General features: G+C 37.8%; 1 protein-coding gene across 2 annotated transcripts in view; it reads left to right on the top strand.

Annotated features, from left to right (window-relative positions):
- Positions 1 to 21,367, top strand: part of CLIP1 (CAP-Gly domain containing linker protein 1) — an 81,127-nt gene that overhangs the window by 20,335 nt on the left and 39,425 nt on the right. The window contains exons 4-9 of one of the 2 annotated variants that reach the window (XM_067307009.1): positions 11,459 to 11,583; positions 12,685 to 12,901; positions 15,988 to 16,185; positions 16,582 to 16,685; positions 18,966 to 19,026; positions 20,176 to 20,208. In XM_067307009.1, coding sequence (XP_067163110.1) covers positions 11,459 to 11,583; positions 12,685 to 12,901; positions 15,988 to 16,185; positions 16,582 to 16,685; positions 18,966 to 19,026; positions 20,176 to 20,208 — 738 coding nt within the window. The remainder of the gene's footprint in view (positions 1 to 11,458; positions 11,584 to 12,684; positions 12,902 to 15,987; positions 16,186 to 16,581; positions 16,686 to 18,965; positions 19,027 to 20,175; positions 20,209 to 21,367) is intronic. The other variant, XM_067307010.1, reaches the window with a different exon arrangement.

Below are 21,367 nucleotides of genomic sequence, written 5' to 3'. Positions count from 1 at the left end.
ACAAAAAAGGGGAAAACAAGCTCTTACCGCTTCTTCCCCCCCCCCCCCCCCTTCCCTGGGCTGTCAAGAAACAAGAAGCCATTTTGACAAATGTTTAAAGGCCAGAGAAATGCAGCTAGCAATTCACATCTCATCTCAGCTCATTTCTGCATTAGATAACAAACTTTTGTCAAATTTACATTGAACCTGAAATGTTGGGTTCAAATCATTTCAGGCTTAACAAATTGGCATTTCCCATCAGCTAGGCTTTATTGGAATATTCTTCAGTTCCTACTGAAATGTTACTACTGTTCCTCTATATGAAAGGTTCTGCATCACAACATTAATTCCACTTCTAAGAAATTGTGAACTCTTCATACTTGCTTCTGCAGTCTGTCACAGTAAACTACTGCATCAAGTGCTTATAGCCAGTGGTGTTGGGATGAGGCAATTTGATTAAAGGCTGTATGTGCAAAGAACTCTTGGAGAGATGATTGCTTTAATCACCTATGTACGTAGTCCATAGTCTGCATTGTTCCGTATGGTTAGAAAACATCTTAAGCTTATTTCCGTATTCTTTTGATCTCTATTGTTTCACCAGTCTATTGTGCACTCAGTTAGAATTACCTAATGCAGCATGGTGTCATGGGTGGTGTTCCCCAAAACTTCTATGGGGAAACTGCTTTGTCTTTGAAAATATATATATATGTAGTAATAAAAGAGGTTTCCGATGTAAATATCAGTTTCTGATTTATTTGGACTCAAAGAAAGGAGCCCTAAATCATCTTTTCTTATTTCAGATACCATTAAGAAAAATAGCGATGGCATGCCAGCTAAGTGTTTCAGACACTTCAGATACAGCGCTAGTCAGAGAAATGCCGTTTCAAGAACCAGGTAGAGCTGTGAGGTTGTCACCTATATACTCCTGCAATGCAAGCCTGCTTAGAGGATCTCATGTTAAGGTCATGCTGAACAATGCAATAAAAGCAGAGATGAAAAGATGCAAAAGCGGCAAAGATTTGCGTTGGAATTTAGGTTTGTTTTTTCAGTGGGCATAAAAAAATCTTTTTCCAAGAGACCCTGCATATAAAGTTTCATTAATAACAAAACAGGCAGACAGTGCTTCAGGGTATGGGGTGTGTCCACGGAGTTGTATTCCTGTGGATGTTTGCAGAAAAGTATCCGCAGCAGTTTTGCTGCAACAATTGGCCACATTTTTTTCATTTATTTATTTGATGATGACAGATTCCGGGTCATTAAATTGAGATGAAAGCACTAGAAAAATAGTTGCTTGCAGACACTAGTGTCAGGAAGGGAAGTATAGTAGTGATGGAGAAATTTAAGTAGCCCTGTTTTCGTAGAGCTTTTCTTCCTTGAGTTTCTGGAGGAATCAAAACAAATGAAAAGCAAATCAAACTAAAAGTGAAGTAAATACACAAACTGATGTATCGTGCCCCAAAATGGATGGTCCAGGGCAGGAGGAGAGGTCCCTTAGATTTCTGTAGTTTACTTCTCCTCAAAGGCAATTAAGTTAAAATGGCAGGCAAGCCCTCTGCTGTCTGGGAAATCTCTGATAAGAAGTCTGGCTTCCTTAGATCCTGGTTTATTTAAGCCAAATTCAGCGAGTCCTGTACTTAATTGCCTTGTTGACCTAAAGCTGAGCAGTAATTTTCCTTTCAGTAACAAGTATTTGGAGAAACTTCATACTAGTATGTATAAATGTTGAAAAATGATAGGAAGATAAGTTACATATTTAAAAGAATGATAGTATTTGATATGTAATTCATTAGTCATCTTTTCATACTTGTTCCACTGATGTACAGCTTCTACTGAAAAAATAGCCAAAGCAAAGGAAAAATGATTAATGCAAAGGGTAGTTCAGATAGCTCTGACTTAATCATAATTTCCATTCTTAACATCTAAAGTATGTTGCAGAATCTGGATATGATTTAGTTGGTATATGCAGAGAGAGAACATTAACTCGGGGCAGCCTGGTCTCATGTTTGGGAACTGCTGTGAAGTAGGAAATGCTAATAGGGAAATATGCTCTTCCTTCCCTGGGTGCTTCCTTCGCTTCTTTTACTGGGTTAATGATAAAGAGCGCAAGGTCTTTAACAGAACTCTAGCTGACTTGCTGACTGAAAATGAGACTGCATTTTGCTGACCTTTTTAAAGCTAGTATAAATAAAAATTTTCATGAAAAAACTGATCCCATCCTCTCCTCTTCCTTCTTCTCCCTTCACGTGCCAGTGGAAGTGTTGCTGTGGCCATGTAGTAAATCAGATTGGGGAAGAACTGGTCTGGCTGAAAACTAAGCTAAGAAACAAATTTCTTTCAGGCTAAACCAGTTCCTATTTCCTGTTTGTTTGAGTTGCAGCCAGAGAAATTGTTTGCCCTGGCATTGCAACCACTCATGAGTTCTCCAGAGCCCAATATAAAGTGTTGTTTTGTTTTGTTTTATTTTTACCATTAGGGTATCATGTTGAAATAAAAGGGGGAAGCCTGCTTTCAGTGACAAACATTGCACCTACCAAGGGTTGAAGCTGTTCTGAGAGTATCTTAGGCTTCTTCCTGGAGGCACCAGATGCTACATTCAAAAACAGAAGAAAAAAAAAATCTTATCAGCCTAAGGGGCCTTAACCTTCTCAAGGGATTAAAGTGCTTTCATTCTCTCAACCAGTTACGGCTTCATTATGGTCTGCCAAATCTGGTGCTGCTGGAGCTGAGCTGTAAAGCTGTAGCTTGGGCCTCCATCCATATGTTCACAAAACACTACAAACTAGATGTACAGGCATCTGCTGATGTGGCCTTTCTACAAAGTTATTCTCTATGTATGAGTAATATTCAATTTCCTCTCACTGTGTCTGTTTTATACTGCTCACTCTAAGTTATTTCTTGCAAGTGAGTTCCTTACTGGGTTCTTTAGTGATCTAATAGGCAGAGACTGATAGGAGATTATTGTCGGATTTGTTTCCACCCGTGTAACCTATCTTCAAGTGAACCTGACGTAAGGCTGTGAACTGATTAAATTCCAGGACTCTTAACAGCAACAAGGGAAAAAGTATTTCACGTGTAAAGAGAAGTTTCTCCCTTTAGAAATAATCCTGCATTGTCAATGTGGCATTTTTATTGTAGACTTTCCATTTTCTAGCTTCTGTAACAGTCCAAATAGAAAATACACCTCTGAGTTTTTATTCCCTTAAAAATCGAAATGGTTAGTATTTAACTGTTGAAAAGCAAAAATTCATAGGCCTTGTTACACGTACAGCAGTGCAAAGGTGTCTTGCCACAATGCGCATGAGGAATAGAAAAGAAAGAAAGCTGTGGAAGTTGAGCACCTGTGGTGGTTGTGCGCTCTACCCTGGCTGACCCCTCCTGAGCCTCATTTGTTGTAATTGCAAATGTATCACTAGGCTTAACTGCTCAATCATACTTTTGCTTCATCCTTAAGCTGAGTTGACTGTAAGGTGTTTTGATGGCTTTGTCATGTTAACTCAAGGGTAGAAGTGATTCTTATATTATGTATATTTAGACATAGCATTTTAGATATTGTAGAGTGTGATGTAAATTAACTGTGAAGTGGTTGCCACAGCATGCAAAATACATATAAAAATATATCTGAAGGACACTCTAGAGAGTATCCAAAGACTTTGTCCATAATTTGCGGATCTTGGTGATTTTCTTTGTGCAAACTGCAGCTTTTTTAGTGTTATATTTTTAACATTTTTCAGGACAAATTTTCTGTGCTTACTTGTTCAGAGATAGATAAGATGTTAAATTTATCTTATCATTGCAGGAAGGTGTTGGTTGTGTGTAACTGTGAGTCATTTTGTTTTGGCAACTCCTTGTTTGTCTTTACATCACAGTAACTCACATGTAATTTTATGGCAATAATAGTTGATTTTTCACACCCTTTGTTAATAGTTTGTCCATGCAAGTTTGAATTTTTATTTTGTATGTGCATGGATTCCCTACCTTACCCCCGCCTTCCTGAGGGGCGTGAAGTCCAGGAACATGCTGTACTTGCTCGTTTTGACACAGGATGGACAAAAGAACAACTTATTTACTTATTTTAGTCTTCACCTTTGCTTTTTAGTGGTAGCAGATTCACGTGTGGTGTTTGCAGTATGGAATTGCTGTTAGAGTTCTTCATATACTTTCCTTTGTGACAAATGAATTGAGGGTCTTAAGTTTCTGACATTCGAATTATTTCTATGTTATTTCACATGTGGAGGAACCTCAATAACAGATTATTTTTAATTACGAATTTGTTTTTTTCTGGAAGTAGAGTTGTGTAATAACATTGTACCTATAAGTCTGCTATTCCACATTATCTTTTTTGCCTGCTTCAACCTTGCTTTTGAACTTGTTAGCCAACCAAATTTAACAGAGAAGTAGTGGTTTAAAGAGAAGTTTTAAAAAGTTTCTTAAAAATAGGTAGCCAAATAGAAGGCAGAGAATCTATACCACATGTTTTGGAGAGGGTGCGGTGTGACTTTGCAGACTTCTGCACACCAGAGAATCCACATGATCAAGATCTTGTCTAAATACTGTTCTCATCAGTGGAAATAGCTGTGGACACTGTTGCATTTTTCAATAGCAAAGTCACTCAACTGTAATATCCAGTGCCAGAGGAAAACCGACATCATCAATCCTGCTGTTCACAAAGCTGCTGGTTTGAAAAATCTAAATTACGGAGACAGGTTTTAAGTTTAGTAGATAGTCTGAACGCTTGATCAGGGCATGACTGGAAGAGTGCTAATGTTATGCAGATACTCCTAAAAGGAAATGGGATGACCTGGAAAAGCAGAAGCTAGCTTGTCTAATATCTATAAAAAGAAAGGCAAAAGCTGACAGGGGAACCAGATGTTGACAGACTGAAACATGATAGTGTTATTAAAGCAGATGGTTCTTAAATTTTACTTCTTCCCTTGAAGATATTAATTAATGAAGGAAACTCAGAAGATGCTTGGTCTTTTTTAATAATTTTGGATACTGTATGACAGTATAACTTCAAAATTAGCATTGTGCTTTACTTCTATTAATGTATTTAGGAACTGGGCAGTTGATGGCACTCCCCTTCTTCCCCCTGCTCTCTTCCCCCCCCCCCTCTCGAGTCTGGGTTCTACTGGATATGGGTCACAAGCGTGGTTTTTCTGTGAACTAATCTAGTAGTAATACTATTCAGCACTCTGATCGATGCTCTGGAAGTAAAAGTTATTTCTGAGGAAGTCTCCGCATGGTGAGAATGGTAAATAGCAGCAGGCGAAGGGCAGCCCGTGAGAACCTCTCCTTTCATCCCTAGTAGGCCAAGCTGTTTAAACCAGAGTATGTTTGGTTGTATTCAGTTGCAGAGTTTGTCATGCGGTTTATGCTCTTATTCTTGGGCTTATAAATTGGATAGCTGTCTCCTGGAGAGAGTAATGTCTGAAAAAGATCCAGGAGTCAAAGGTACTGAATAGGAGTTCATGGTTTGCTGCTGTGGCAAAAGGACGGTGACACGTGTGTCTCTACACAGGAATTGCTGAGAGGAGCAGGGAGGGGTGTTTTACATTTGTACGCAGCACCTTTTTGGTCAGTACTCAAATACTGCATATAGTTACAACCTTTGTTTTTTGAAAAGCACATTGGAAACACTGGATAAAATGACTCAAGCTGAAGGAAATATCTTGCAATGAAACACTTGAACTCAATCCGCTTTATTTATGAAGGTGAAGATTAAAGGGTGACTTACTTAAAACATGTACGTACTTTCCTACATGCTAAATACCAGTTGCTGAAGAGCTCTGTAATCTTCTGAATAAAAGCATAATCAGAGTCTGTGGCTAGAAGCCAAAGTCAAATTTGTTTTATTTGAAGCTTAAATGTGTTTATAACAATGGGATGATTAACTATGAAAACAAGCTGCCAATGGAAGCTTACTTTCTGATGGATATCAGCTCTGATCTAAAAACAGAGAGAGAGACCTCTGAGCTCAGTACAGTTACTGGGTCCAATAGGGATATAACTGGGTGAATTGTAATGTCCTGTCAGATACAGGAGACCCAGAACTGATGGTTCCTTCTGGCCTTGAATGAGTGAAAGAATCAATTAAATACAACTGTTTTTGCTAACTGGAAATGGCTTATTAAGTATTGAGAAACAAGAAAAGGACAATTCTGATTAGTAGATCCCAGTTATTTTCAAAGGTGGTTTTTGTTTGTATTTTCTCCGGGTGCTTCTCTTCCCGCCCCCCCACCCCCAAGTGCTGCATGTTATGGGTGCCATAGTTCGAGTGGTTCTGGAGACTCCCGGTCTGTGTCACAAGCATAGAAACATCCAAGCGATGCTTTTCAAAGCGCGCCATAAATTACAGTGATGAGGCAAAAGAGAAAACAGAGCAATTGTTCTTCACTTTGAACTCTGCTCTTCTGACTCCTCTAGTGAAGGTTGAAAAGGACGATCGCAGCAAGGAAAGTGGTCAGTTCTTTGTGCCACCTGTGTCCGAGTAAGTGATACTGTTTTACTGACCGAGTTTCAGACAGTGGATTTTTCAGATTTGTGTTTTTTGATGAACATTGTTTAAACAGCAGTCTGACTTTTTAGACAATCTCTTTTTTTCTGGATTGCACTTTTTTTTGTGTTTGTTTCCTACTTCTGCTTATCTTTGGAAATGCAGCTCTCCAGAGGTTCTCACGCAGCTTGACTTACTCATACCGCTGTGCTTTCATCAAGAAGTGTTTGAAGTGTGATTGTTTCGGGTTTACAAACCTGTTTTATTACTTTATTTTACATTGCAGTAGGTTCAGGTAAGCTTAGTTAGAATTTGATAAATGGAGTTTAATCACTTTTCCCATGTGATTGACATAACACTAGCCAAATTCCAAATAAATTTCCATACCTCACAATGCCCAATAGCCTAACTTAGATACTCTGGCATATTATTGTTTTATATCGTTCAGCTTGAATATATTGTGTGATAACTGACTAAAAAAAGACTTGGCAGTTCTTTTCTGTGCTCTATTATTTAGTGACCTGTCTTAGCATGAATGAAGGTCATGGAAAACTGTCTTCATGGTAATGATGCCCTATTTTTCCCATGTAGCTTTTAAAAACTGAACAGGGCTTTTTTTTTTTATTCTTTCATGCCCTACTAGGAAGTAGGTCTGCAGGCAAATACAACTAGTTATATAGTTTTTACAATTTTGCTATCATTCTGTAGCAGCTTCTATTACTTGATTCATGTAAATACACTTGTTTTTTCCATATTAGTATATAAAATTTTGTGTTGGCTTAATTGCTTCTTAATCTCTTTTTCCCTTTAGAGCACTATGTGTAAATCTGTATGTAGAACAACTTTTATGCATAGATAAGCCCTTATCATACTATATTGTACAGTAGCTCCTCACATTATCCTGTCAAGGGAATAAGTGATTGTTTATTCTGTTAAATACTTTCAAAGTAGGTGTGTTGTTACCTGCTGACTACTTAATTGCAACTGGAGAGATATATACCATTTTAGGCAGACCTCTGAGTGACTGGAAGTCTGCAGTAGATTCAAATTTTAGAGATCAGTGTTGACCCTGTCTTTAAAACTGGAGATTTAGAAGGCTTTTGCTTAGAACTGAGCAAAATTGCATATATAGCTGCATCCATGTTATGAGCACTTTACTGTTATTGGTAAGGATGCATCTTTCAATATTTGCAGAAGGCCAGAAATTCAATAACTGGCTCTTCAAGGAAGCTTGACTAGGTTTGGAGAAAATAAAAATTCTTTGGCATTCTTTATTGCGTCTTGTTTTAAAATAAGCCTGGTACCATGGTTACAAGACTAGTCACATTGCTGTTTCTCCTGGGGATCTCATGTTGCGCATCCCCATATGTTCTTGGTGAATGAATTCCTCTATCTGCTCGCTCCCACCAGGCCTTGGGTTGTAGTCCTGTGCAGATCCGCTGTGACTGCTGTCGCAGGTCCAGTGGGGACTGGACACTGCCAAAGCTTTTCTTCCAGATTGTGTCTCCTGGATAGTCGTTTCAGTGTGATTTCTTCAGAACAAATGCCGCACGTTCTTTTACCTATATGTGGAAAGTGAGCAGGGCTAAGGTATGAAACAAAAAGCAGTGCATATCCTGCACCCCAGACCAACCTGCATTTTACCAGAGCTTCAATAGTTCTTGTTATGGGTAAACGCGACGAATTGACAACCACTCGGGCCGGGTTGCATAAATTCCAATTTAATAGAATAATTGAGCAAGTCACAAGTAAGCAAAACAGCGCTGGGCGGCCGGGGAGTCTCCTGCTCCACCAACGGCGCGCGCAATCCCCCGCTCACAGTCCCCTTATATGCCTGTAACTTCTGTGGTTGCGCCGGCTGTTGCTGGGGGGGGGTCGGGATGAAAGCTGGGGTCTTCCTCTGCGTTGTACGTGGTGCCTTTCAGGTCACGCGCATACATTTCACAATACAATATCGCTCTGCTGACTCAGTACAATCATTGTGGTGATAGCCGGTACTTAGCGCCTAGTTTCATGATAAAATCACTTCACGAGTTGATGTAACAAATTATTACCTATCACAGTTCTGGTTTATTTACAGCTTAAGTTGGAGGAAATAGTTTGCAACAGTTGTTCCTGCCTCTTGGAGAATCTTCACATCCAGTTAACCTTTTTTCACTGACATGCTTTGACTAGATTTATCTTGCTCACCTTACTTACCTTTCTATGGAAAGTTTCTTTCTCTCTCTTTCTTTCTCTCTCTTTCTCTCTCTCTCTTTCTCTCTCTCTCTTTCTCTCTCTCTCTTTCTCTCTCTCTCTTTCTCTCTCTCTCTTTCTCTCTCTCTCTTTCTCTCTCTCTCTTTCTCTCTCTCTCTTTCTCTCTCTCCCCCTCCCCCCTTCTTCTTTAACTGACTTATGTTGTTTAAACAACAAAAGCCCCCTCCAGACTTGCTGGCAGACCTCCTTGGCTTAGCCAAGCAGTCCTGCTAAGGGAGCTGAGGACTCCCTCTGTGGAAGTGCAGACCTGGCTGTTGTCTTTGAGGGGATGCTCCTTATCTAGGCTATTGTTCCAGCTTTCCTGCCTGGCTTCTTTACAGCCTCCTTTGACTTTTAGCTCTGTTTATTCAGGCAGACAGCAGCACAAAATTGAGTAGGTAAACAGTTGTGCATAGAACTAACCAGTCTTTCTTTTCACATAAAGAAGTCTTCCACCTTTATTTTAAAAAATGAAGGGAGGGGGGCGCAGAGGAAAAGCAACCAAGCTAGAAAGTGAATAAAAACAGCTTGGGAAACCTGGCATGGACTGATATGTATGTGTATACATGCACATAAAGACACGCACATGTACGTATTTTTCTTTCATACCGCTCAGTTGGATTTTACTTTGATGTTTGTACTTTTATATTTATCATCTAGAAAAAGTAGGATATGTATGAGGGAGACCAACATGGACTTCAGGGATAGCTGTTCCTAGGAAATACTGTTCACAAACGATGTTGTATTTTCCCTCTTCACCACTGTACCCTAGAGGAGCTTTGGATTCCATGTAACTCAGTTGAGTTTCTTTTTTTTCCTCTTTTTTTTTTTCCTCTTTCCCACAAGGCAGTATTCTTGTTTATTTTTTAAGAAAGGGGAAGTTCCTGTTCTCTGCCAAGAACACTAAATACCAAACATTCTACCAGTTACTATTTTAAGCTGAGTCATGATAACTGTAAACTTTGTCTTTGTATTCCATGACGAAGAAAAATTTGCTACAGAACCACCTAAAGCAAGATGTAAAGGTGGTCTGCAGATTAAAAATTGTTTGAAGGCTGCCTCTAATGAGAGAGGAAAACAGGACTGCCTTTTTAAATATGGATGAAAGTGTCTCTATTGGCTGTTCTCATTTGAGTAATACAAAAAAGGGTTAATCGTTCTTCCCTGTTTTTCTGAGGTTTTAAGCCTGTAGGTTAGGAATTTTTGTCATCAGCTGAAGCCTCGATTTGCTAACAGAGCTGTCTGCTCTGCAGAGTTGCTGACCAGAAGCTACAGCACAAATTCAGTATGGCAGCTACTGTGCGCAGTCTCAGTACTTTGTGCACGCTTAGTGCTTCCATGCAGGATAATGTCCTCCGTGTCTATATTCCTCACTGTTAACCCCTTGTGTGAGCACTCCTCAAATGCGTTAATTTGAATTATCCAGTGTACGGTATGCATGCACCTTAATTTATGGTACAAGAAGCTTGTTGTTCTCTAGTTATCCTGGGAAGTAACCCCCCCCCCCAATAGAATGTCTAATGTTAGAGTTGTATAAAATGCTAATATACTTTAAAGTACCTAAAAAGAAAAATGACAGTTTTTGTGTTAGCAGGTTGCATCTAAGCTTTCTGTCAAGGCTACAAAACATATTCCTCATTGCATAATGTGTGCTATATTGTGCTATAAAGTACAAGTTAAAAAAAGAAAAAAAAGAAAAAAGAAAAAAAAATCACAAAAAACAAATGTCCCTGGTGAATCCAGGTAACCTCTTGAAGAGGTAGTTTTGATTAATATTTGCTACATGAGAAGTGCTTAGTGCTAGATGCAGGCTGAACAGATTTTCACACAAATGGGGCACAACATATTGTCATCCTGCCCTGCGAGAATCCTGAGTTCTGGCTTGGGGCCTCTCTTGGCAACTGTCAGTGGCACTGAACACCTTTTGCTTCTTCATTTAGTTTAATTCCTCTCTCCCCTGGTAGTTATGAAGAGCTGTCATTGCAGACATTGTGAGCAAGAGGAATGTGATCACAATGGCTGTAAAAATTTAATAAGTTTGAAAACAAATCATTTCTAACCTTCCATTTAGGAGTGCAAAAAGTGTGAAGAAAAGATCAAGAAAATGATTTTTCTCCCTGAAAATTCAAACGTGTTAGCGCTTTGCAAAGATGTAGATGCAATGCATTATACTTTATATAAATTCTTTCAAATGCAAGAGAGGTGGATTATATGGTTTATCTGAATTATCCTTTAGAGAAAATATGTAAGACTTTTTTTTTCCCCCTCCTCCCATTTATTTTACTTTTTCTCTTAAAATTAGGATAAGAAATAAGCAGTTCTTAGAAAACCTTAATTGCTGATAGAAGTCTATTTGTACCTATACCTCAAATCTTTTGCATTCAGTACCCTGTTTATATTGAGTCTTGGCAAAAATATTTTTAATCTTATAGCCCTATAAAGTAACCTAAGAGAACTGTGACCTTCAGTTATGGCAAACTTTTCCTGAATGCCAAATCAAAGAGAACTAAATGCTAGGAAAGGGGGGGGGGTTGTTTTTTTTTTGGGGGGGGGGTCCTGTAAATAATTTTGTTGTGAAAACCTGTTCAAGGTGTTAAAACAAGATTTAGAGATAGCAGAATATACAACTTGAAATAAAAAATGATTACATCATTAATGTGCTTTGCGATTATGATTATACTGAATATTTTTACACTTGATTTTGTATTCATTTGGAAATGCAGTAAAAACTGTTGTGTCTTATTGCTTCAGGTTGGAGGAACAAAAGCTGGAGTTGTTCGTTTCCTGGGAGAAACGGACTTTGCTAAAGGAGAGTGGTGTGGAGTAGAGCTGGATGAACCTCTGGGAAAGAATGATGGAGCAGTGGCTGGAACAAGGTTAGTCAATCATCAGATAACAGCCGCCTTAAAGATTTTGGATCTTTGTGTTTTGCTTTTCTAAATGTGAAAATTTTTATATCAAAAAGAGTAGTTAGACTGCAAACCTGACTGTCTACTTTGGTGGGGGGGTGAGGGGGAAAATCCTTAAACAGTGATTTGAATTTTATGACACCTACGTGTCTCTGAAAGTCTGCTTCAACTCCACATTCCTGGTATTAGTTGATCTCTCCTACTCCCACGTGTGTTTTATTCATAGGCTGGTAGTGGAAAATACAATTTCCTGCTTTTTAAACTTCTACTTGGTTTCTCAAAACTTAGGGGAAAATTTTCTGCATTGCAGGAACTGATGGCACTTATAGCAACATTTGCTCCATCATAAAGACTGGGAATAGTATAGATGCTTACTCCAGTAAGTCACATTTAGAAAGCATTAAACCACATCACAAGTTAATGTTTCCATGTTTCCTGCTTGTTTGGTATAAAGTACAGTTCAACTCATTAAAAAAATTTTCTACAAGAATTGTGCCTTAATGTAGGTAGTCACAATTTGAAATTCCAAGCAGCTTTTGTTTATGTATAACCAAATATCTGCTTTATGTAATCAAATATATGTATATTTTTGTGTGTGTGTGTATGTATATATAACACGTATAATCAAATATATAAATATTTGATTTAAATAAAATCTGATTTTATTTTTAAATCTCTGCTGTCACATTTATTGTGGCCAGCTCAGCAGAATGTGTTGAAGAGGAAGGATATACATGTTAAAATTTGAATCTGAATGGAATTTTTAGGAAACAAAGAACTTGGATATCTCTAGCTCAAGAATTTTCTCCATGTTGAATTTCTGAAGTCTGCTGTATTAGTGCTGTTGTAGCCTCTCAAAATAAAGCCCACTGCCCCATAAAATCTATTATTTAAAAAAATTGTTAGGCAGCCTAATACAGATTATGTTGTCACCAGCTGTTACCTTGTCCTTTAGTACTTTTAGGCTACTGATCTAGAATTCTTTGTGAAGTTTTGTGAGAGCATGTGTATGAAAAGGCAGAAGTTAATTTAGTGCTCATATGTGTGTCTTTTTTCTTTTTTTTAAAGGTATTTTCAGTGTCAGCCAAAATATGGTTTGTTTGCTCCAGTCCACAAAGTTACGAAGATTGGATTCCCCTCAACCACCCCAGCTAAAGCGAAGACAACTGTGCGAAAAGTGATTGCAACTCCCTCAGCCCTGAAACGCAGTCCAAGTGCATCTTCCCTGAGCTCTCTCAGTTCTGTGGCATCTTCAGTAAGCAGCAAGCCAAGCCGTACAGGACTAGTAAGCTTCTTTTTCTATTGCATGCTTTACATGCCTAAGCAGGAATCCACATGGCACTTGCCTGTGGTTTACTTGCATAAATTGAGAACAGAGCAGATCTTGGGTACAATGTATGTCTAATTGTGCTTTTTTTTTCCCCCCACTCAAAGCATGCATAAAGGAAGGAAATCTTAGCTAGCCCTGAAATGTAGCTAAATACTTGAATATTTAAGCTTACACAGTTAACTCAGACTAACTTGAGTTATTGCAATAAGAAAGGGGCTTGTGATGCCAACAAAATGAAAAGGCATCAGTGTTTTCTGATTGGAATCTATGTTGTTAGTTGTTCTTTTTTTTTTTTTTCCTAGCACTACCTCTGTATTATGGGGTTTGTGTTTGAGGAATCGGTATCCACCAAAGCTTCCAAAGACCAAAACTGAGTTTTACTGAGCAAGAAATTTCAAATTATCTAAAATGTAAAAGTCTTTCTTTTATCACTAAAGAGATGAATCAACTGACAAATATAGAATTAGCAATTCTCAAGTCTTTGCTGACAAGAAGCCTCTTTCTTTTCCTTTAGATTTGATTTTAATCCTGTGAATTCATAAAGGCTAGATGTTGCAAAGTACAGTGCTCAGATGAATTTTAACATTGTACTAATTCTGCCTAATACACTTACTCTGGATTCTTTTGAAGTTACTCTACTACATAGATGTCCTAGTCTTGGGTCACATGCAGTGAAATGGAAGTCTTCTGGGAAAGCCAAACTGAGTAAAAAACTTCTCTCTTTCATGGCAATTAAAAGCATAGAAATAATTGTTTTTCCGTATTCACACTAGATTTTCTTTTTCTTTTTTGAAACCAGAGTACATGAATACATATAGTTGGAAAGAGATCACTTTAGCTCCCACTGAACTGAAACCAGTAAGCTAGCATACTGTTCCATTGACCAGCAGGTGCAGGACAGAAGTGACTTACTGTAGTGTTTCAAAACTGAAGCAGATTACAAGTGAACAGAGGTCAAGAGTTGGTCCGGAAAACAGGGTTAATACCCTATTGCAACAAGCATATGGGATCTTTATTTGGCACAAAAGGAGGGACTTTATTACTTAATCTGTTCTGGAAATTACACTACTAACTGCACAGTGCCCCCTAGTTTGCAATTGGTGCACTGTTTTAGTACTACCTCAGAGTAAGGGAATGCCTGCTTGCAGCAGAGTTCATGGGCCTGGCAGACTCTCAGTGAAGCATTAGTATGCTATGATACTCTGGGCAATAAGACAGCATAGTTTTACATTGTAAATGCCTGCAGCATATTTGCTTATTTTGCCTTTGTGTTGTGCCCCAGGGCGTTTGGATGTTTTGAGCCATAAAATCTTATGCTTCTGTAATCCATTATTTCTGGAATTAAAATTTCAGCTTCCCTCCGGATCTGTTCTTAGGCAGCATGAGTCTTTGGTTCCTAATCAAGTGAAAGAACGGTGAGAATAATTTTGACGCTTTCTTTCTTCAAAAGTTAACCTGCTGAAGAAACAGGATTTCCTGAAATCAAATTTTGACACAGCAGATTTTTATTGCTCTGATTTCTTTTGGATTTCTTTTGAAATCAGAAATAAAGTCAAGCTGGATTAGAGGAGCTAGACTTGTTAAAAAGCAATAGTTGTGCTTGAGGTAAAGTTTCTCATGTGTTCTGGAATGAGACATCTTCCAGAAACTGAGAAGGTAAGAAACAACTAATCTAAACATCAGTGAAAGCTTCATTTTATTAGAAGGTGAACTTATTCTGTCTCATACCTTTTGAGTCACTTGATATAGTATTTCCAATGGATTATGGACTTGCCATTCAAGGCTGTGAGTAGACAAGTTAGAAATATTGATTCTGTAGGAATCACAGTAACAGAAGAGTAGACATGTTTTTGTGATGACAGGAAAATTATGTCCATGTTACGCTTTGTGGTCAATGTTACTGGGTGCTGGCATTCCCTGCTGCGTATGGCAACTATTCTTCAATGTTTCAATCTCTGAAAAGATCAGAAAGGAAATGTTCTTATTCTTGGGCAAAACTATTGGACAGAGCTAAAGGTAAATGTAACAAAAGAGCAAGTCTTTGCATATGGGTTTTTGTTTTAAATAAGGTTTTAAATGAGATGTTGTTCACTTCAGATTTCTGAGCTGCTAAGTGTAAGGTCAGTTTTTATAAACTGTATCAGGTTTTTTTAGTTCAGTTCTTGTTCACTTTTATGATGTAATTTCAGTTTATTCACTTTCCCTTTTAGCTCAAAAAGTCTTGAGGAAGTAGAAGACAGGGCCATGCTGAATTTTCACTGACACTGGTTCCATTCAGTGGAGCAGAGATCATGCAAGGTCAAGAAAAACCTGAAGGTTCATTTTAGCTATAGTTTTCCAGATTCATTCATTTATATCTATACTCTTAAGTTTAATCGTTCAGAAGTTTTTTCTGGAATTAATCTAATTCTAAGTGTTACATGTTTTATCAGATAACAGTTGTACTACTTCAAAATGTTTTAGGATTATATTAGCTGTAAGGCTGGCTTTTTAAGGCAAGGTAAGCACCTTTGATCCTGAATGTTTTTTTCTCGGAGTAGATGCACAAAATGCCAGTTGGACTTCCAAAAGCTTTCCCAGAGCGTTTGGGAATGTTATACTGTTGCTGGTGACCTAAGATTATGACTTGGTAAATAGAGGGAGAATGTTTTTAACTTGCTGTAAGGATGCCTTTATATCTTGCACAAAAAGGTGCTTAGAAACCTAACAAGTTAGCCTTCATGCGAGTATACAGCACCCACCTTAAACTGAGGCCAGACTTTTGTTTTCACTTGAACGCTTCTGTCTCCTACATAACCACCTGCTGATTACCACAAAACAATCTTACTGTCCAGGTATGTCCATTGTTAACTTCTAGAAAATGACATAATTTAAATGTAAAAACAAGAAAAATATTTTTCTTTTATTAAAAACATAAAGGAGAAGGTACAGTAGGTTACAGAAAGCATTTGCTTTACTAACCCAGTGTTTGTAGAATCTGGAGGCATCCCTGGCTTTCTCACCTGATACAGAATGATTTTTAACATATTTACTTTCTAAAGTTGACAGAAACATCTTCCCGGTACGCAAGAAAAATTTCTGGTACTACAGCGCTACAGGAGGCATTGAAGGAGAAGCAGCAACACATTGAACAGCTCCTGGCAGAAAGGGACTTGGAGAGGGCAGAAGTTGCTAAAGCAACCAGTCACGTAGGGGAAATAGAGCAGGAATTAGCACTTGTTCGAGATGGACATGATCGGGTAAGAGCAGTGTTGCTGTTCTTGAAATAGAAGCTATAAGACAGTGGACTTAATTCCCAAAATTGTGTTGCCTTATTGAAAAGGTCTGGGAGTAAGAAATGGTGTTCTAAAACTGAAATAGTCCATACTTATCAGCTATTCCTCATGGAGGCTTTGTTTTGACAAGATAGCAAATCTATTTAATTTAGCTAATTTTGGTTGAACTTCTCTACATCTCAGTAAGTGATGGTTTTCTACTACTATATGCAGATCTGAATATGGTAATGTTCCTGTCCATTGGACTATCACTTTACCAAATCATGATTACTGAGATATATAGCTATATAACTTGAATTAAATTTATGTATTGCCTGACTTGCCTACTTACTATATTTTGTTCTTGTTACTGCCAATTAGCATGTACTGGAGATGGAAGCAAAAATGGACCAGCTACGAGCTATGGTGGAGGCTGCTGATAGGGAGAAAGTGGAGCTTCTCAATCAGCTTGAGGAAGAGAAAAGGTGACCCCAAAATGTCTTCATTTGTATCTCTCTGTTAAGAACAAAATTTTTATTAAAATGATTTGCAAATATGAAACACATTTCAAATAATGCAAGTATGGGCAGTTATTGTACAAAACTGTATTGCAGTTTCTTAAAAATAATACTAAGAAAGAAATTCTTTACATTGGGTGGATATTACAGCTGGTATAATGCAGCCAATGAAAGTTATACTATGATGAGTTGCAACTCGAAGAGGAAATTAGTATTTTGAGATCTCTTGTGACTGAATGTCCCCTTTTAGGCTTGACAGATGGCACTGCTCAAGAAACAATCCAAGTGGAGACTGATTAGAGACTGTAACTACTGTTTATAGCTGAATTTTATGCAATGCATTCCTTTTAGTATTGCCCTCTGTTGCCAGGGGTTTTGTTCCTACTCATATCAAGTTAGTAGATTATGCTTGAAGTTCTTGAAACACTCATCTCCCACTTCAAAGTGAAAGTTCTGATAATTCCATTTCCTAAGAGTGCTGGAATAGGAATTTACACCTTACATCTCTTGTGAATAATTTATTGCCATCAGTTGCATGCTTCTAGGTAGGGTTCGTCTCTTACAGAAAAAAACATCAAATCCTTTAATGCCTTTTGTAATTGCCATTCTTAACTGTTTGAGGAAAGGAACTGAGATTAACAAATAGATATGCACAGTTAGGTGAGGAAATAATCTGACAAATTGTCTTAATGGATTTGGAATGCTTTTGAAAAGCAAGTCTATTTGGGAACCCATTGTCAGTCTGCACTGTTGGCTTGTGTGCTTTCCTGAAATCAGGCAGGTGTCAGCCTCCCTGAAAGGCCTCCTTAAAACTTGAAATTCCGGGTGAGGAGATGCAAAGGAATTGCCCAAGGTTTACCATTGCAATTTGCATGCTCCCACTTTACGGGATTCACTCTAACTGAATTTTCAAAACAGTAGATGTCAGGTCTAGAATTGGTTGTATATATTCTACAAAACAATGGAATGCTTAAATAGAAAGAAAAAAAATCGCAGCACCTCTGTTTGCCTGGCCGTGAACCTGTTTTCACTGAATGCCAGGTCAGCGGGGGTCTGTTTTACTGCAGTCCTCTGTGGCCTTGAGCTCACCTTCAGCGTGTTGCTAGGCAGTGTAACAGTGTCGCTGTGTATGCCTGCTACCCATTAACTGAAGTGACATTTTACAGCTAGGGAAATATTTCATGGCTTCAGCAGTGTAGTATTTCTCATTCCTCCTAACCACTTTAGTATTATTTATTTTGAAAGGTCTCTGTCATATGTGTTCAGTACAGTCTCAGCAATAACTTGAAGTCAAATAATCTTTAATCCTGTGTTCTCCAAAGCATGGGGGTAAGGCCCACTTTCAGTATTAAGATGAGACAAATTTAAGTTCTTAGTGTCTTTGTCTTTTATCTTTTAGACATCCATCACTTGTAATTCGCTTTGATACAATGACCTTGTTGCGGTCTTCTCTACTTCTATCAGCCCAAGTCCAGACACAAGCAGTGTGCGTAACTCAAAGGAAAGAGAGCATGCCAGTCTCTTCCTTTGCCACATCTTACTGTGCTGAAAGGAACAAAGGGAAAAGGAGAAAATCTGGCTCTAACAACCTTCTTCACTGAGGCATGCCAGAGGCAGGGGAGGGAAGGAAAAAAAAAATCAATTATTTTAAATCAGTTTTTAGCTTCTTACTTTTAGCTGGTCATTCTAATACTCCTGGAGGGGCAAGGCAAGCTGTATCTGTGTTCTTGCCTATATCCCCATTCTGCATCTTGGCATTCATTTTGACAGCTAATGTGTTTGTCTCTGCTAGAGCTTTGATGCAAGTTAACCAGCACAGTTCTAGAATGCTCTTAGGTGTTTTTTTTTTCCCCCTCCCCCCTATATTTCCTAACTTTCTGCCCATTTCTTGGCTGAATGGTAGAATACACCAAATATTAGATCAAGCTGTTCATTTAGGTCACTGCTTTTGAGGACACACAAAACGGTGAAGGAAGGAGAGAAAAGATGATTAAAGGTTTTCTTTTTAACTCATCAGAAAATGCAACAAAATACTTTCTTTACAGAGCTGCAAGAAGAATGATGTCTGTCTTAGTGGTTTTGTTTTCAAGACATATTTTGTGTGAGAGATTTCTCCTTCCCTGATGCTTCTGGCAGTTTGCTGATATAATCAGAATGATGTCACTGTAGTTCTAATTTCCACTGAAAAGTGAGCTTGAAAGCATTTGCTTTCAAAGGTGTCTGAATTTTAATTAATTGTCCTTACAGGAAAGTTGAAGACCTTCAGTTCCGTGTAGAAGAAGAATCCATTACCAAAGGCGACCTAGAGGTAAAATATCTCTAGCTTGGTAAACAACACATTTAATAGGACATTGAAATGCAATCAGTTCAGGTTAACTGTACTCTTCTCTGGAAAAAAGAGGCAGGAATGATTAATAGATGCAATGCTGGTTCAGGAGTATGCAAAGCACATGAAGGCAATTCCCAGTTCTGCAGTCCTTGAGTAAGATAACCAGGATTGCACCCTTAATTCAGTTGCACCCTTTAGCAAGGGTTCTACTGTGGAATGGCTGTGGTTGTTTAGAATAATTAATTTAATTCATGGTAAAACTCTACTTTTTGCTATTTTATATTATTTTGTATTATATCTTACTAACATTTCTGAAATTGCTTAAAATCAAATACAAAAAATCATTTTGAAGATGTAAGACTGGCAATTAATATTTGTGTCTTTGAAGTGAACATTGAACAATAGTCCCATTTATCTTGGATTAGGTTTTTTTGAATAATCCCTGTGTTTGCCTTAGGGAAAACTGATTAACAGTGTGTTTCATCATGAGTTAAATTTTACACAAAACCTAAACAGCAATTACTGTTTGAAATTTATTTTTATCTTCCTACTGTTTGTCTAGCTATAATGTGAGACTAAAATGCAATATGCTGTTATACAGATTAGAAAATACATTTAATGAAGAGTTACTCTTGACTATTTGAACACTGCCAGTTTTCCTACCAAATTTAAAGCTAAAAAGCAAGATACTTTTTAGTTGTTCTTCTCTGTTGTTGTTTAATCTGAAAAATAATAGAGCTTCTTGAACAGCATAAAGAGTACAAATTTAACTGACTTGTGACCCCATGAACCCTTAATGATTTAAAGTGCTAGCCTTATGAAAATGATTCATTTCATATAACATTTCTTTTATTTTAGTCTTCCATTCATTAAAAAATACCTATCTAGACTCTTCATAGAATGCTCCTTCTATTGTTTAGTCCATGCAAGTTTTAGTTTTTTATTTTTTGTTAAATTAGTTGATAGTCATGGCAAACCGTATTAGAGACTCTGGTTTGTCAAGCTGCATAACTTAGAGTTTAAACTGAATTCAATATAATGAAATGTGTCCTGTTGTTTGTGTTGGAATGATAGTACTAAGTGTGCAGGTGAAATATTTTTGTTTTTGTTTTTTAATTTTACTGATAGCGAAAGAGGCAGATTTCGGAAGATCCAGAAAATGTAAGAGGGCACTTAAATGTGCAGAGACATCCCATGTTAACAGATTGTGTACAGAAAATGCTTATACTTATTCACTAACTGCATAATCTGTTATTGAAACATTGACTCTAGTATTTGTGTGCATGTTGCTTTCAGAGCAATTACAACATTTATCAAAAAGAATGTGTGTAATGACTAAACGTTGTAATCCCCATTAACTGAAGAGAGGGCAAATGTGTCATCATAAGAATTCTTTAGTGTCAGAAACTTTGCAACTAATTGAAGAGTATAGGAGCTTGTAGAAAATGACTGTCTTGAAGTCTTTCATTTAAATGTAGGATTTTAATTTGCTTTCCTCACAAAATCCTCCGTTCTTTCCTATGAGCTCCCACTGCTGTTCAATAGATGCAGTTTGCAGTTAACTGATTAATTTTTCTCCAAGTTAAAAAAAAAATTAAATTAAATTAAATTAAATTGGAATGTTCCCCACACCCCCTTACTTGTTTCTTTTTTTGCCATGAAATGCTAAGTGGAGAGAGAATTTTAAAAAAGACTTAAGAGTTAGTGGTCCAAACTGTCTTGTTTTTCACTTTATCTTAATATAGCTTCTCCCTGAATTATGCAGGAAAAACACATGTTACTGGTTAATAGAAACTGCTTACAAGAAATTAAAACAGCCCTGTCACTTCTGTAGTTCAGAATAAGTGGAATTCAGAAAGCCCTCTCTTTTTGATTGGATTCAGGAAAATTTATCACAAGCTGCCTCCTCTGCTGCATCCCCAGCCAAGATAGGAAGTTCTCAAGACTAAAACTGGTTTCCTGCTGTGCATTCTTAGGTGTTCCTTTTGCGAAGCTACTTCAGCGATCTGGGTCTCCTCTATTCTTCCAAATCAGGCTCACGGTGTGTTAGAAGTAAATCTGCATGTGCCCTTCCTTTCTCTTGTTTTGTGCGCTCCTTGTTTAATCCTATCTCTACTCCCGATTTTCCTATTCTAATTTTTCCATAAATGGGCATCTTCACTCTCTAAAGGAGAGAAGTGGGTGATCACTTAGTTTCAAAACTAATGTTTCATAATCTCGGTTGTGTTCTGTGATTATCTCAGCATGAAGGGACTGAAGGTCTTCTCGCCCCTATCCTAGAACCGATTATCAGCATTTATGGCTTCGGCACAATTTCACA

Source organism: Apteryx mantelli, chromosome 17 (genome assembly GCF_036417845.1).
Source record: "Apteryx mantelli isolate bAptMan1 chromosome 17, bAptMan1.hap1, whole genome shotgun sequence".
In the NCBI taxonomy this organism is placed as follows: Eukaryota; Metazoa; Chordata; class Aves; order Apterygiformes; family Apterygidae; genus Apteryx; species Apteryx mantelli.
Note: the sequence above shows the minus strand (reverse complement) of the source record. Positions and strands in the feature narration are given on the sequence as shown.